The 17,035-nt window shown below is 41.0% G+C and overlaps 1 protein-coding gene across 1 annotated transcript in view; it reads right to left on the bottom strand.

The window, feature by feature from the left end:
- The window catches only part of p3h2 (prolyl 3-hydroxylase 2), a 58,898-nt gene that overhangs the window by 11,499 nt on the left and 30,364 nt on the right, over positions 1–17,035 (bottom strand). The window contains exons 2-3 of the mRNA XM_031307243.2: positions 4,326–4,478; positions 2,885–3,074 (exon numbers count right to left, since the gene is read on the bottom strand). Of these exons, the coding sequence (XP_031163103.1) occupies positions 2,885–3,074; positions 4,326–4,478 (343 nt within the window). The remainder of the gene's footprint in view (positions 1–2,884; positions 3,075–4,325; positions 4,479–17,035) is intronic.

Raw genomic sequence — 17,035 nt, 5'->3', positions numbered from 1 at the left:
AAAACTATTGTATTGGTTGATTCTAAGATAAATAATGGTTTTATCAGTCCAGCATAGTTTAAAACAGTAAATTGTTTATATGAAACCAGAACAGTGGCCACCAGCTTCCATTACAGAGTGTTTGCACTACAGTTACAGTTAGCTATATGACTAATACCGCTAGGCCTATTGAGTCAGTTTTGAGACCTTCTGTGGTATGTTGTAAATTGAATGCACTGATATAATATGGTCAACGGTCACTACCAAGGGTGTAGCACAGAATTCTGGACCCTGTAGAAAGGCATTCTCTATGGACCCCTCACCGCATCCACAGCTATTCATTCTAGCATCTTTTTGGGCCCTCCTCACAATTCCACCCCCAGTCTGACAGCCCTGATCACTATAGTATGGTCTCATGCCCACAGCCATTAACTCTGCTGAGATCATTGGTGTGATATTGGCTCAGGGTTAAAGGACCACTTGAAAACCAGCTAGGAAATAATTAATTACTTGTTAGCATTACAGTCAGTCTAATAGCAGCAGATCTCAAGCTCATTACACAAATTTCCTTGGACTACAGACAAACCGGTTTGGCCATTTATTTGTCTATTGCATACTTTATAGATACACACTGAACATGAGAGCATTTCATTATGTGTCCCTACGCTGTAAATAATAAGAACTGTGTATAAAACAAATGTTGAAAGTGGTGTCTGTTGTTTCTTGTTGTCCAGTTTTGGTGGAGGGTCTGTTGCGGAAAAAACACTGGAATGAGTTCAACTTGATAAGCTGTAGCAAATCAAATTTGTCATTGTGTTGTTCCCTGTCGCTGTGAAGTAGATCAACTAAATGTTGTTCTCTTTTTAACAGTAATTTGCTTTCATGTCTTTGTCTTCCCTGAGGGATTGACAAACAACAGGATTTATCACTACCTGTGGAACAACCGATTTCACAGGGTGCGACATATCATTTCCTTATGTCCCCGGGAGAAGAGCCAGCTGAGTGGGTGATAGCATGCTTGTGTGTGTGTGTTTAGTGAGCGTGAATGTACAGTGAGGTCACTCTTGAGCAGCTGCAGCGTAACTTTCCTCACCCTCAGACAGCAGAGTTGTGGTCTGTTTAGATCTCTTCAAGATCCTCAGAGGAGCAGAGTTATGAAATGTTTTTAGGCTTAGAATCATGCAGGACTGTAAAGGGTATCTTTTTTTTCTGAAAATTAAACCGCTACACAAGGAAGTCATTCTATGAAAAACTTTCTCGTTTATTTAACTCACACAACAGATTATATTACTCTCACAAAAAACACAAGTACATCTGAACACAAATAAACATCATAATCACAGACTCTTCTAGAATGGTGCTATGGAAAATAATCCCCTGATTGTAAGTCAAACAAAGCACGGCCAAAACTAATTAGCCTTCGTTTCTGTGTTTTTGCAACCCCGGCCATACATATTTGAGACAAAGCACACTTGTCAGCAATTAAGCTGCGGCTACTGCACAAAACCCGTCTCAATTTCCAGAGAGAATGGCCTGACTTGTGTCATCAAAAGCACCACCGACTAAAGTAGATGTGTATGTATAACAGTATAATCACGTAATTATGATGTGGTGCTTTGTTGTGGATACATTCATGCCTCCACATCTAAAAATGCCTGATTCTACATAGGAAGACATTTGCCATCGTCTGGCATGTGCCATTAGTCTTCAACATCATGTCTGAACACATCTTAATGACATCATACGTAGAGTTTAGTAGCTCCCAAGGGTCTGTAATGTAATCACACCTATTTAAGTAATGTCAATGATCAGATAATGAACAACTGAAGGAAGTCTGTGGGACAAAATCCAACATCTGTGTAAGGGACCTGATGTCTATGTCCTTGCTTGTGTTTGTTTTCCCCACAGATTACACTGTACTGGCCATGCTCCTATTTGTACCTATGAATCTGCTCTGAAGCCTTTGCAGTTAGACATGTATTTACACCTTTTTATCTCCACGAAATTTAAGTCCAAAGCACTGGCATATAAATCTCTGTATTTAAACGTGGAGTGCCAGTAAAAGCTGATGAAAACTAGAAAAATATTAATACAATAATTTGAAGTTCAAATGTAACCAATAATAAGTCAGGAATAAGTCTGGATAAGTCAGAACAAGTTGATGAAATGCTCCACAACTAGACAGTCTCATTCCTTTCATCTAAGAACATGTAATGAACCTCTGGGACTTTTCAGAATCAACTAAAGACAGGATTTAGGAAGTGACTGTCAGAGGACGGTGTGTCTAAAAATGTATACAAAGTGGTATTTACAAATCAACTGAAAATACAAGGCAGGGTTTCTCAGAAGGCAAAGAACATCTGAGCAAGCTTTAATGCATTGATGTGGTCAAATAAGACATTAGTTCATTATAGCAATAAAATATCACAATATGCTATTATGCTACAATTAAATTCACACTAAAACAGCTTGAACCAGTGTCAGATTGCATCTTACTGTTTACTTTTCCCGTGTATTGCATGTTTTTTTTTAATTAGTGCCAGCTGTCATATCAACATCTATTCAACATCAACATGTTGTTATGGATGGACAAAAAGGGTGTAAATAATTTAAACCCCAACCTAAACAAGAAAGTCCTGGTTCTACAATTAGAAACTTAAATATTCATTATTTCTCTGATTTGCCAATTTTAAGAATAAATATAGCTGATTACACAAACAAATTATATCCAAAATCCAAATCATGTCCATGTGCATACTGGGATTTTATTGCAATATATCTGGCCTTATTAGAACCCTGGTTATTTACATCACATGTTTTGTGCTGCTTGAGGATGAATACAGGATAGATGAATGTTAACAACAGTTTTCTGTTGGAGTGAACCTGTTCAGATGTTGGCTCTTACCTGATACGAGTTCATGGAGGCTGTAACGGTAGCGGAGATAGTCGTGGCCCTCAAACTTCTGCGGCCATTGACACAGGGCCCGGCACTCTGAATCTGCTTTATAGTACTCCACCAAAGCCTCTTCGAACAGAGCGATGGCTCCTTTGTGGTCGCCGTTATCATACAACCTCACTGCTGCCGCGAAGGAGCGCTGTGATAGAGGAGAGACGGAGGATCATGAGAGTTAGGAAGGAGTATAATGACCTCCGGTGTTGTTCAGCAAAGCTCTTTATGATATGCCTGTGTATTGAAGTATTTATCTTTGACATTTAGTCAAGTAAATATTTGTTGGTCACTTTTAATGTAAACCTGTAGCCAGTTCATAAAAGTTCTTTACAAATCCTCTGGTGCACATCAATGTTCCTGCAGCAGCGATGATGCCTTGTTTGGAGCTGAGTGAACAGCTGCCAAAAAGGATTCCCACTGTCACTTCTACATTTAACATATGATCTAATGTACATTCATTTATGGTCCCCAAAGAAAAGTTGCTTTGGACAGGAAAGTGGATGTTACAGACACACAATAACTTCAATTATCAGTAATGTTTCAAAGTTTACTTGAGGTACAGCTATAAATGGTATAATAAGGTAGTTAGGTTTGTACTGAGTGTGAAGTAGGACTGGGCGATAGGGAGAAAATCAGATATCACAATATTCTTGACCAAATACCTCGATATCGATATTGCGGCGATATTCTAGGGTTGATAATTGGTGCTTTAACAAAATATCTTCACGCTTAGATTTTAGATAAACAATCATCAGTATTGTGGACATAATGTCTAAGTGGGGAAAAGGCAAATAATAGAACAGCTAGAACAGTCTGGTAAGTTCAGAAAAGTACATCACTTTACTGTAATGCAGCTTTTAAAACCAGTAAAAGACAACACTTATGTCATATCACGATATTACGATATCCAAAATCTAAGATGATATCTAGTCTCATATCACGATATCGATATAATAGCGATACATTGCCCAGCCCTAGTGTGAAGCTTCTCCCAGAAGGTGTCATAAGAACTTGTATGAGCTTGACTTGAAGATAAAGAGATAATAGAGGGACAGACAGTGGAATGAGACTGGAAATGAATAAGAGCACAAAGGATCCAAAACTCTGCAGCTTCACCACAACCAGCGCTATATGAGTTTCCAGTCATTAAACTTTACGGGCCATTAACACAAAGGATCCTTTATACAGGGACAACAGCTGCACTTTTCCCTTTAGCAAAGACGTGAAGAAGAAAAAGTCGCCAGACATTTGGCCAGGATTGAAAAAAGATGGCAGGTTAATGATCTGACACATGCTTGGAAAGGGATAAAAAGAGAAGAAACAAGTGAGAAATAACTAAAAAGTTAACATCTACATATCTATATCCAAACTTGCATATTAAGATTTCCTGCCTTACCTGGTGAGGTCGAGCTTCTCGGTCCACAAAGTGGTCCTCCTTAACGCCCTGCAGGTCTTTGTACTGCTCCAGGTTCTGACCCATCTCCACATGTTCTGGGTTGGCCTGGAAATAAGTGTGAGCCGCCGCTGCTGCCTTTTCAGGCTGCTTCAACTAAAGAGAGAAACATAGAAAGAAAGAGAGATGTTTTTAAAATAATAATGATAACAGAACAGACTTCAGCACTGTGGCTGAGCTTTCTGTACAACCTGTGCATTTAAGGCACACATTCACCTGTTTAGTTGAAGTTAAAATCACGTGAAATTAATGACGTTTTTTTAACTGCAAGAAGAAGGTGTTCGTACAGTACAATCCCAACATAAGTGTGTTTTTCTGTTAAATCAATATTTCAATAGTTTCAATCAAGATTCAAAATGTAAACAGAAACAGACCGACCAGTCTCCATTGTTTAAAACTGCCAAAGCCGCCATATGTTACTCTGAATCCTTGCTTTTAAAAAATAAGGAAAAACAGACAGACAAGTCTGCAGACGTTCTTCTGAAGCCACTCCTGCAGGACAAACAGACCACTTGCCAAAATACGAGGGCGCATTCAAGCGTTTCAAATGAATCCATTCTTGGCAAGTAATTTGGAATCCACTTGAAATAAGTCATATTTCTGAATTTGATTAATCAGAAAACAGAAAAAACTGAGCAGATTTACAGCGACGCACCAGTCCCATCCACATCCTGTCATTAGAGAAAGCCGTCATGATTACAGCTAAAAGGTGCGGACACACAGAGTTAAAGTACATGGAATCTTAGAAAATCCTTTTTTTTCTACCATGGTATCGAAATCGGCATCGAGAATCGTGTTATTTTACTGGTATTGGCACCGACTACTGAATCTTTGGTATCGTGACACCCCTAGTGGCAAGTAGTAAAATAAGTGAGAAGTTAGCAAGACAGAGGATACTCCCCTTCCCCACCATGACCACAGCTTTCCTTTAACATCTAACTCTGTTCTCTGGTATTACACAACACACAACAGTTGTGGATCTGCTCTCAGCAAAAAAACAAAGCTCAGTTCAGAGATCCCAGATGTCTGGTGCCAGCTAGTTTCTTGTGGCTTTAAGATGCTTTTTTATTTTTTTATTTTGGAAGAACTCAACCATCCAAACATGCCTGGTCCCTATCAGATAACATCCTAATCATGCTCAAGCCTCAACATGGGCTGTCTTACACAACCACATTTCACAATAACCCTTTGATGCACAGGTCCATGAACTCAACGCAGACAGTTTTTACACTCAAAAGAAAAGCAGCTGAAGATGCATGCTGCCCTGTTACCTTTGTTGCATGCCAAATCTGCTCTTTCTTCTTTTCCCATACATTCTCTATAGAATACAGTACTTTCAACTAATAATAAATAATTTATAAAAAATAGTAGAGTTACGTTGGGTTTGACAGTACCTGAACTGGGTAAAAAGTGAGTTATGCAGGAAACAGAAGGTGATGACATGCAGAGAAAAGAAAGACAGATACAGAGAGGTGAATGTAGACAAGGTTAGAGACAGAGCTTGGTCTCTTGTGAAGGCATTGACCACCTCTTGCAGCAACGTAATCTCAGAGACATCTGACTGCATTTGTTTAAATCATTTGTGTTCCCAACAGGTGCAAACGTAAAGCAGATCTCAGCGTTTCACAGTTGAGAAGGTCACTCTGGCACGGCTGCCAAAAACATAACTGGCTGAGAGAGCTTCTCAACACACTCAGCCCTTTGTTTTGCCACTCAGAACTGATTCACGTTTGCCAGGAAATACATTTGTTTTTGTGAAAACCTTTGTGCTTTTTTTTTTTTTTTTTTCATTGGGTGAATTAGCAAGATAAAGCTTGGGAAATCCCACATTTATACAAGATTTGGGAAATCTGTAGTTCAAGAGTAGAATGACAACCAGCATACCGCTGAATGTAGGACAGACAAACCCATGCAGATACAAAAACAAAGCACATTGTGTTCCACAAAGTCTGCACAGTACATCATAAAACACAAACTTGTCTGACAGAAGAAGCAGAAAGCCTTTTTTTTCTCTCACAAACAACCCACTTCTTTATGAAGTATGACTCATTGTGAAATATAGTTTGGTCTATTTCATGTGGCAGCAGAAGAGGCAGGAGAGAAAAGCCCAGCCGGACATGCGTGGTTAAGTGTTGAGTGAAAAAAAAAGTCTTATTGTGCACTGCATTCATGTGCGCTGCATTACACATTTAATAAAATACTGTATGTAACAGCTGAAGAACAAATCTAACATTGAATAAAAGCAATACCAGAGTTCAGATTTAAAAAAAAAACTTAAGTGTACCTGACAAATAAGGATGTTAACAGAAACGTTTATTGGCACTCAATACTTGTAGTGGACATTCCTGTATCGATCATGTTAGTTTTCTTATTGACATGGATTACCCGCCCAACACAGAAAATGTTATGCCATGCTGCTATATTTCCAGTGCAACTACAATTGATATTAATTGAAAGAGAGATTCATATTCAGCGTTCTGAAACACCAACAGCAGTTGAATTCATCATAAAGCAAGAATGACAAAATACGCAGATGTAAATCACAATCAAGTGAAGTAGAAATAGACTGCACATTAAGGTAACCTGAGGAAACCAAAAACTCAGCCGCAACACTTGACCACACAGTAAAACTTGGAATGCATTAAACGCAGATGAAATCAATGTAAGTGTATCTGAGGGTGGATTTTTTTTTTCCTCCAACTGATGCTGCAATCTCAAGCACACAACCCAGCTCTATCATGTGTGCTGCTGCATTCCTGACAAGGTCTCCCCAAGAATAGCTCCTTAAAGACGCTATTGTCAACTTCGCTTTACTGAATTTGAAAATCATCTGCTGATATGTTTAGTCAAATCTCCCGGAAACTAAACAGAAATGATCACAGTGGCTGTGGTGTACAAAGGAGGAAAGAAGTAAGGGTAAGTTAGACTGCAGCCACAGACCAGACCTCCCTCCACCTCCTCTGGCCCCGGCCGCCCTCTGCCCCTCGGGGATAACCTGGCTCAGGCCAGAGGGTCAACTGGAGGAAGAGGGGAATTACTCCAGTACACCATCCCAGGACAAACACAGCTGTGGTCAGCCATTGCCAGATCTATTGTCTCGAGACCTAAAACCTGGGGAAGCCTTGAACATTGGAGGCTCACTGTGTTTTTCCACTTCTATCGTTGAGTTTTCACAGTCATGGCTAACATTATGCTTTTGGGACCCTTTTATTTAAAAAAGGAACAAACCCTTAAATAAAAAAAATAAAAATAAAAAAAATTATCTGGAACATTTAGGCAGAAGAAAACAAGACCAGATCTACTGTGTGTTTCAGTGTATGACTCACAATTTGGTGATTTACAATCATATTTAACAGCACCTCAGCCCACACATAGGCTACAAGATGGTCGCTACTACTTTATGGAGACAGATCATTCAACATGGAGGATTTCTGGGAGTCAGAGTGCTGTATCAAACTGTCAAAAAACCAAAACAGTCCAAGTTTGGAGATTCTGAATTGAAAACACATGCTCATATATCAAGCAGAGCAGAGTGAAAGGTTGAAACACCCCCTCTGGATGACAAGAAATCAATCATGGGTTTAAAGTGAGATTGCCATTATACTGAACAGTGTAATGGAAAACAATACAGCCTAGACAACAGTCGTGTATGGGTAAATCAAAATGACTGTCTCTCCTGTGTCTGCTGCCACAGAGGAGAAAATGGATACTAAGAAAGTAAGTTATTTTCTTGTGAACACCTTAGCCGTAGTGCTACTTCTCTCTACAGAAGAGAAATATATTAATTAAAGCAATGTATTTGTTCAATTGTTTTTCAACTTGCAAGTCAGTTTGCTCCAAATACACTGACAAATGGCGATGAGCTAGCAACAGACATATTGCTTGAATGGCTTGTTGAATACTATGTTTTCTGATCTAGGTAGCCCACAAAAAATAAAAACGTTTTCTTATTGTACTGATTGTAGGTCGATAGGCCCTCCAGATACCCAAATGTATGTGCACAAGCCCTGAAAAAGTGAGTTTTTGATTATATGCCCCCTTTAAAATCACAGCATCTCTAAAACTCTGCCATTAAAAGCAAACCTTTGAATACATTCAGAAGTGTACATCTTGTACCACATGAGTGCATTTTTCCTCTTACATGAATTTCAAAGGAGCACCTGTAGAGGTGAATAACTACCACTCAGTCTGAGCCCTCAGTTTGCCCTCCTCATTAAAAAGCAACCTGTGTTAGAGCTGCTGGACCGCCCTGCCACTCTGAGAGAAGTGCTCTTGATGTGGGCACTGAGGAGTGCCAAGGCAAACGCACATTTGCATGTCTTTCTCCTCTGGGCCTCCTGCTTGATTCACAGGTATGTAAATAGGCCTGGGCCGGCGCCACAGATGCAGAGATGATGTTGTGACAAAAAGCACGTATCCCAATGCCACAAACAAGCATGGAAACTGTTACACAGATGGCTTGTCAGAGGCAGAACTACCACCCAAAAAAATTAGAGAGGAGCTGGCAACAAGTGGTCAACGAGTGTCAAACCTGGCAACCGCAGAGAGAGAGACGAGCTGTTTCAAAGAGTTACTACAGTTCCCAAGAGATTAGGAAACTCTCTTAATAGAGAAAGGTGAGTGTTCAGGTTAACTCTGGACACAAGAACAGCTGCACTGCATGTGCAGTGAGGATTTTAATGTTAAAGAGTGTCCTTTAGACCTCCTGTAGAAGTCCAATGGGGCTTTCACACTGCCGTGCGGTAACTCGCTGCCTCCAGTAATTTCAATGAGGGGAGGCAGTGCAGGGGAAGCGGTTTTGATCACAGGTGAGGGTATGAAGCACTTGCAGCCTGCATTGCACACACAGATTTTGCTCTGGCGCCCAGACTTCACCGTGGCAGGAGCAAACGCTTTTCTTTTTTGGGAACGCTCTTAAAGCTATGTCGTTGTCAGGGCGGTTGATTTTACAATCAACAATACATGAACACCATTCCAGTCTGAACTTCACTTATGTGCTAATCGCACCAAAAAATCTTACAGCTGCAGTTAAATAAACCATCAAGGCTGCTAAATCTATTTAAGGCCAGTGAAGTGAGTGAGGTGGTGTCTGCTTCACAAATGTCCATGTGATAGACCTGTTAAGCAATGGTCTGTGGAGGAACTGTCACGTTACCAGACATACAACAAAAAATCTTTTCAGCTAAACCTGAGCTTGTAAAAACTGTTGAAGAAGAGGATGGAAAGAATATAAAGCGTGTACTTAAATCACATTAAAGTAGAATTATGATCAGTATTGAAATGTACAGTAGACAGATAATAACTGCCAAGAGCTATGGACTTATAAACACAAGGACAGACATATTTGCTGCACAGCTGGGCCCTAAACATCCCAGCCATATGTCTGAGGAGCACCGAGTGTTTTAATGGGAGGAATATTTACTTCTAGTCCTTTTTCTGACCAGAGCATTAGCAAAGTTTACTGTCACTAAACTAATATTTGTGTCATGAGGTGTAGGGTATGAGGCATATTCGTCACAAAGGTAGTTTTCCCCAGACAAGCAAGTAAACCACATAATTACCGGTCTTTGGTTTATCAGAAAATGAAATGTGCAGACACAACAAAGCTAAACATTTTAGAACTTTACGATAAGAGATGAAAGTCCATGTTTGAGTTTGTTAAATGGATTGTGGCAGGAAATACTTTGAGAGAGGGGTTGTTACTTCCTGCTCGGCTGTAAGTTTATCAGAAGGGCAAGGTATCAACACTCAACACTTGGTTTTTACTGGTACCACTTGAACTGTGTCCGCAGAACAGACTATTGACAAATGTCAAGTACTAAGAGCTTTATTAGAGTTCTTGTACAGCTGCTTGTGTTAAGACAAAATTTTAAATTTGACGAGTTTGGCTTTTGTTAAATGAGAAAAAGGTTTAATTTCTCAAAGTAAGGTATAAAAAAGTATTGTGTTGGCATTTTTATCGTTTTATTGATTAGAGCTGCAACGATAAGACGCTCAAAATAATATTAATCAGCACCTACTTTCACAAGCAAAAATGTCCAACATTGTGAGGACGGCTTGGCTTGATCTTCCATCGTAGTAAATTTAAAGGGGCTATACTCAACAGCGGGCTGGTCTCATGGCCCATTCCTCAATACGTGATAACATATTGACGAACCGGCTATCAAGACAAAGATTACAACACACAGAGGGAGTGTGACTTCATTCTCTGGTCAGGACGCCATTACTCCACGCCGCAGAATGGTGACACGGTGTGTTGGTGCGCTCTGTTTTGTTTTGTTTTGTGTTTTAACTTTGTTTATTGTTTATACCTATACTTATATTGTTTAATATTCCATCTAGAGAATGTGTGACGTGCACCAACAACACCAAAACAAATTCTTTGTATGTGTTAAAAAACGTACTTGGCAATAAAACCCTTCTGATTCTGATTCTGATTCTATATCTTTACATAGCAAATATTTGTTTGATGCTATTAATAATATTAACCTCTATGTCGAGTACAGCCCCTTTAATATTTTGGGGTTTTGGACTGTTGGCAGTTAGACAACGGCATTTGATAACGTTACCTTGTGCTCTAGGATATTGTGATGGGCAACTTTGACTCTTTTCTGATGTTTTACAGAAGTTATTGTATACTGACAATGTAAATTAGTCTTTGTACTTGTATCAACAATGGAGTCTTTATGGTTTCCACTGCTGAGGTCCATTTAATTGATGAGTTTAAAGCTTAAGAGAGCATGTGGCCCTTAAGGAGGCTGGCACTTTGATATGAGCATCTGGTTGGAAAGAAGATCGAGACCATTTCACAGTACTACAGATTGGGATTACATTTGTCTGGCGAGGGAAGCTGCATACACCCCCTGAGCTTTTTTATTGCCAGTGATAGCTGTAGCAGCTACGCTAAGGGAAGGCATTGGCACCAATGCCTGGCACGAGGAATTCACTGTAGGAAAGTTTTGTCTAAATGGCTGATTACCTCCCCATGAGGCGAGCACCCCACTTCCTTTCACTCTGGATCGTTTCAAAAGCACACAGCAGCACTTTGATTGACGATTCAAGGACCTTCAGAAATTCCTGGAAGTCTGGAAAACAACTTACGCCTGAGTGTTTAAACTGGAAGGTCGTCTTCTTTAAGACAATATGTTGACCCCCTATTCAACCAGACTTATGTAGGGTTTGACAAGATGAAGATGACACGTACTATACTTGCACACGTGTCCAAACACACAGTAGAACACTGAAATACACGCACAGGGTGCTCATGATGTATGTGTGACGTTAACTGGACCGGAAAACATTACAGCCTCTACAAATTAACCTCTCCATCATGCACCCTTAAGTCCTTCGTTTCATTAACTCGGTAGCTTTGATGGACAAAAAGCTGCTTCAAGCGCATGCTTACTGTACACACAGGCCACATAATGTCTTTACTGTACACTGGAGGTGTGAATTAGTCGCTTGATAATCTCAGCTAAATGAACCAGACAAGGGTTTGTTTTAGCTCTGCTGCTAAATCAAATAACACTTTAACACAAGACCTGGATTGTAACTCATATTTTTGCCTTGCCAGTCAGGAAATCAGCCAGCCGGTTGGTCAGCGTGTATATTACATGCAACATGGCTAACACGTTTAGCACATGCTGTGGGAGGAAAAAAATGAGGGGAGCTTTTCCTCTTAGTGATGTCATGGGTAAATGTTGTCCACCTTGATGTCCTCCCTCCCTTTCCTCCTTGCTCCCTCCATCACACCAACACTCTTTCTCTCATCTGTCCATCCTGCTGACAGCTCTGCACAGTGGTCTCTTTCTGCTTGTCCTCGCCCCACCCTGAGCATGTTCCTTCAATAAGGTCATGTCAAAGGAATGCCTGAAAAAGCCTCACTGCTGTCGCTGCTAAAAAGCCTCTTTCATTACCCCGTGATAGACACAGGAGGCACGACGGGCGTCGCTCCTTCCTTCACCAGCCTCTATCCATCCATATTAAAAATCCCTGGCAGAGAGATTGTACATTGAAAAGAAAACAGTTGTAGAACAATAATAATGCCACTGTACACTGGAACAAACCTTAAGGCTTGGTGTTGTGTGCCCAAGCTGTGTGCTCTGACGCTGCCACAATGGCCTAAACTCATAAGGAACCCAGAATGTGGAACAGGCGCACATGATCCAGAATCTATTAGTTATGAAAACACAATTTATGTCCATTATGAGCTAATCTGGATCATGCAACTTGAACTGTTGTTTGTACATCTATAGTTGTGTTTGCCCTGTGGCTGACATCATTTGGAGGTAGAAGGAAACGACTGCTTCCATTATCCTCTCCATCTCCAGTGACAGCTTTGTGGGAGTTAACACTGAGAGTCTACACAACCTTTTTCTCTAAGCTATCCTGGGGCCACCCGACACCACGTCGGCTACTGTATCCTTAGTCAACCATCACACTCTTTCCCATGACTGATCTCGCTTCCTGGGCAGTTTCAGGACACACAAGGCCAGCTTTGTGTGGAAACCTCAAAAACACAAGGTGTGTACGTTTTAAGTAGTGCAGACGGGGTGGAAAATCACCTATAATGTCTTCCTCCTTTTCCCTACCGCCTAAATGCCCTCCCCCCGACACCTCTCTCACGTTCCCTCCTGCCCAAAATAAAGTAACACACACTCTTTTCTCTCAGGAACTTCTAAAAACAGCTGCATACGCCCACTGACCTACGTCTTATTTTTACGCTACAATCCTCTGATCTCACACTCCACATAAAGGTGCCTTTTTCAAGACTGGAAAAACACACTCTGACTGGCCCAAAAAATCTGAAATGTGGCTAACAGTTGTGTTTTGTCTCTCTAACTTTGCCTTTGGTTGAGGATGTGGTGTGTGTATCGAAGGTGTACACAGACTGGAACTAGAGCTCACACATAGGATACCACAGATATTAGCAGTCTGGCAGGCCTCTACTGTGTTGCAATAGCTTAAAGGAATAGTTTGACATTTTGAGGAATACACTTTGCTTTCTTGCTGAGAGTTCCGACGTGACTACTTGGCCTCCTGTGTGTAAATAACTCTTCAAGGCACCTAATATTGTTGCCCATGTGTCAGTGTCCCATCCATTTACGCTGGTAAATCCAAATTCTTTCACGTTTTGTTTCACGGACATTGTGGTTTGTTTACACTGTCACCAAAATATTGATTTCCATTTTTGTATTTCTTCTATGTTTTCTTTACATTGTGGTTTGCTAAACATGACATCCTAGTGGACACGTTTGATACACCCCTAATCTGTACAAGTATAAACAAACACACGTCTGAATTAAATCCGTTTAAATACGTGCAGCCCGGAGAACCAGCCTATCTCTCAAGAACGATAAAACGAATAAACATATTTCCCAAAATGTCAAACTTTTCCTGTAACATGTGTGTCTCAGAAGTCACCACTATCTCAGAGGAGATAACATGAGACCAAACCACATCAGAAATGTTCCCAAATTCCCCATAAAGCTCCAGAGATGAGGGGACTTCCCGTTTGAGAGGAACATTACGAGGAGCAGCACATTTGAAGGAAACATTTACGGGCAGGCCACTCAGAGACAGGGGTTAAAGGTCACTCTCTCACATGAGCGTGGGTGCATTCAGCTTTTCCACTGCGCCTGGGAAGGCATCGGGCTGGAAAAATAAGAAAAGGTGTGCATGGTGTGGTGTCCAAATCTAAAGCAGGCAAATGTTTATTTGTGTTACAGGGTCTTCGAGAAAGAACAAAAGAGGACGCTATGAGGAACTCTGTGTGTGTGTGTGTGTGTATGTGTGAGGCAGCGAGTATGTGTGCCCCAGCAGACAATGCCAGCATTCATCCAGCAACTCAGTTCTCACCCTGTCCAGCCCCCATGTACCCCAGAGAAATATAAAATATATTTGTTCATGTTGAAATCAATCTGGTGTTGTAGCAATGTGCTGCTTTTAAAAAGACAACGGGCATTACAAAATGCGTACAACACTCAGCTGAGAAACTGAAATGCAGCTGAAAACCAATGATGGGCGCAAAGATCACAAATATGTCAAACTTTGACAGGGGAGTTTTTGGAAACTATTGGAAGCTGTCAAACATGTGTCGCTTTTAATGAAACACAAATCTACATAAATAGCTATTTTTGCACTCCCATGTCACTAAAAAATGTTAATCAGCATAGTTGATGAGTGAGTCGGCTGTCATGATATAGAAACATCCTCTAAAAAGACTTAAATCGCTGAGTGTCAGAAGTTTTCTTCCCCAGATTAGAGTATGACAGGTTCAAGTGCCCTGGAGGAGTATTTCCTAGTTCAAACTTCAAACATGGTTCAGCCTCCCTCCGACGGTGAGGTAATGGATACACCTTTTTCTGGGGGTTAAAACAAACAATGACAGAGCAGTCCTGTTCAATGTTTCATCACAAAATCAGCCCATCAATCAAGCTGCCACCCCCTGAGCCCTGGGAAAAGTATGGAAAATGTCAAGGAATGGCCAAGAAAGTAAGCAAAAACAGTCAAGCCTGCATGGATTAAGGATTTCCTAAAGAAGAGAAGAATGCACTCCCTTCAGTCTCTTTCTAAAGCTGCTGGTGGTATGCATGCTGAGACTAAGCTACCCAGATCACAGCCGAGCATGAGGGCTAAAATGACAACAAGAAAGAGCAGAAGTCCATTATATGAAGCCTCTCTCAGCCTTCCAGCATCACGGAGGGTCAGCTCAAGTGTTTCTAAAGACAAAATTGTCCTGTAATGGGCCCTTTCCCCTATAAAATAAACATCATATCCCCATGCACTAAACAGATAAGATGGTGTGGAGTTTACAGTAAGTGTTGTTCCCTTTCACTACCTCGTCTGTATTTACACAGTTTAGTTCCCATGTGGATACGCTCCCTGTGGGGTTGAACAGTCAGATATTATGGAGGGAGAAGAATGGGGAGATGAGCTTAGTGCTCAGCTGCAAAAGGGAGGCAAGAAATGCAGACACAGATTGGTCGTGTAAACACTCAGCGGGAGGCAAAAGACAGGTTCCAGCTCAGAAGTTATAAGCAGTGTGACGTTTGGCTGCAGTGGCGAGAGACAAACTTGATGTTTCTTGTCTCCCGTCTCTTCCTACAGCAAAATAAAGGACACCTGTAAGATCATGCACGACTCAGCCTGGTCCACTGGTCATTTGCATTGTTTCACTGATAAGGAGGAAGGCATCCATCACCAGCTGAGATGATTTAGGTTGTTTTTCATTACAGAGCAAATCCAACAGCTTATTTAAAACTGAACTCTGGCTTTTCAAGAATCTGGGACAATAGTGGGAGGCTTTCTGTGTTTTGTTGTCCAATAAAGAAAAGAAAAACAGCAAAAACAACAACAAAATCATTAAGACCTGTGTCAAGTGAACATAGTCTCTATTAGTAAATAAATCACTGTGCAGTAAATTCAGTACGCTATAGAAGAAGAACAAAGTGTTGGGGGTAAATTGCACTGACAGGCTGGAACCATTATTGTGGATAGAAGAAATTCTTGACATAGTTGTAAACCTAACCAACAACCAAGAAATGATTTAAGGTCATCTGCATGAATACGTGCACAAGCACACACACCCAGACACACACTTTTACATTCCCCCACTGGGAGATCTTGGCACAGACTGTGTCCATTTGACAGCAACAATAACTTTAAGTTATTGCAAGTGCATTTTAACAGTCAAACTGCAATCTGCACATAGTGAGATGATACAGAAAGGAAATAAATCTTCAGTGGAACTTTTGGGGGAAAAAAGCTGAGAAGACCTAATTTTAGACATTTTTTCAGCCCGTCACTACTTTCCTCTGGGGGGCTGTTTTCAAAAACCCTGCCACGCTGCAGTGTCAGGGGGTCGACACACCGCCACATTTCAACTGGCTTTTTACACACACTTGCTGTGAGTCAGAGAGTGTGGACACGAGAAAACCCAAACGTGAATTTGCATGTGTGAGAGGCCATGTCTGTCAGCTGGTGTGTGAGCAAGTGGTCATAACTCTTCTATACGAGTGTGTGCACACATAAGAACATGAGGAAAGTTACTGCAGAGAGCCAGGTGTCACTGTTGCCTTGTAGAGAGAAAAATGAAATGTGAATAAAACAGTAAGTTGAGAAGGCATCGATTTGGCAACTGCACAATATTTATAACGGTGGATGGTAAATGGACAGCATTTATATAGTGATTTTCTAGTCTTAACGACCACTCAAAGCGCTTTACACACTACAGGCACCATTCACACACACATTTATACACTGGCGGCCGAAGCTGCCATACAATGCCAACTGCTTATCAGATAAACATTCACGCACCGATGCAATTCGGGGTTCAGTGTCTTGCCCAAGGACACTTCAACATGTAGACCAGGGAGGCCAGGGTTTGAACCACCGAACTTTCAATTGGTAGACGACCGCTATACCTCCTAGAGGCACCCCTGGATGTACTCTGAACATTGGAGGGCCTTCTACTCTACCGCTTTGCATTGGTTTTATAAGAGATTAATGTGCAGTGCGAATGTGCACACCTCACACATACTTCAGACTATAGGGTTTAATCCCGGAAAAAGGGATTCCCGGGAATCCACATCCAAACCATTTCCTGTTTCCAAAGAAATATGATAACAGGAAAACTGGGGAAAATTTTTTAC

This window comes from Sander lucioperca, chromosome 11 (assembly GCF_008315115.2).
Source record: "Sander lucioperca isolate FBNREF2018 chromosome 11, SLUC_FBN_1.2, whole genome shotgun sequence".
Lineage (NCBI taxonomy): Eukaryota > Metazoa > Chordata > Actinopteri > Perciformes > Percidae > Sander > Sander lucioperca.
The sequence above is the reverse complement of the archived record's forward strand: the minus strand, read 5'-3'. Positions and strand labels throughout refer to the sequence as shown.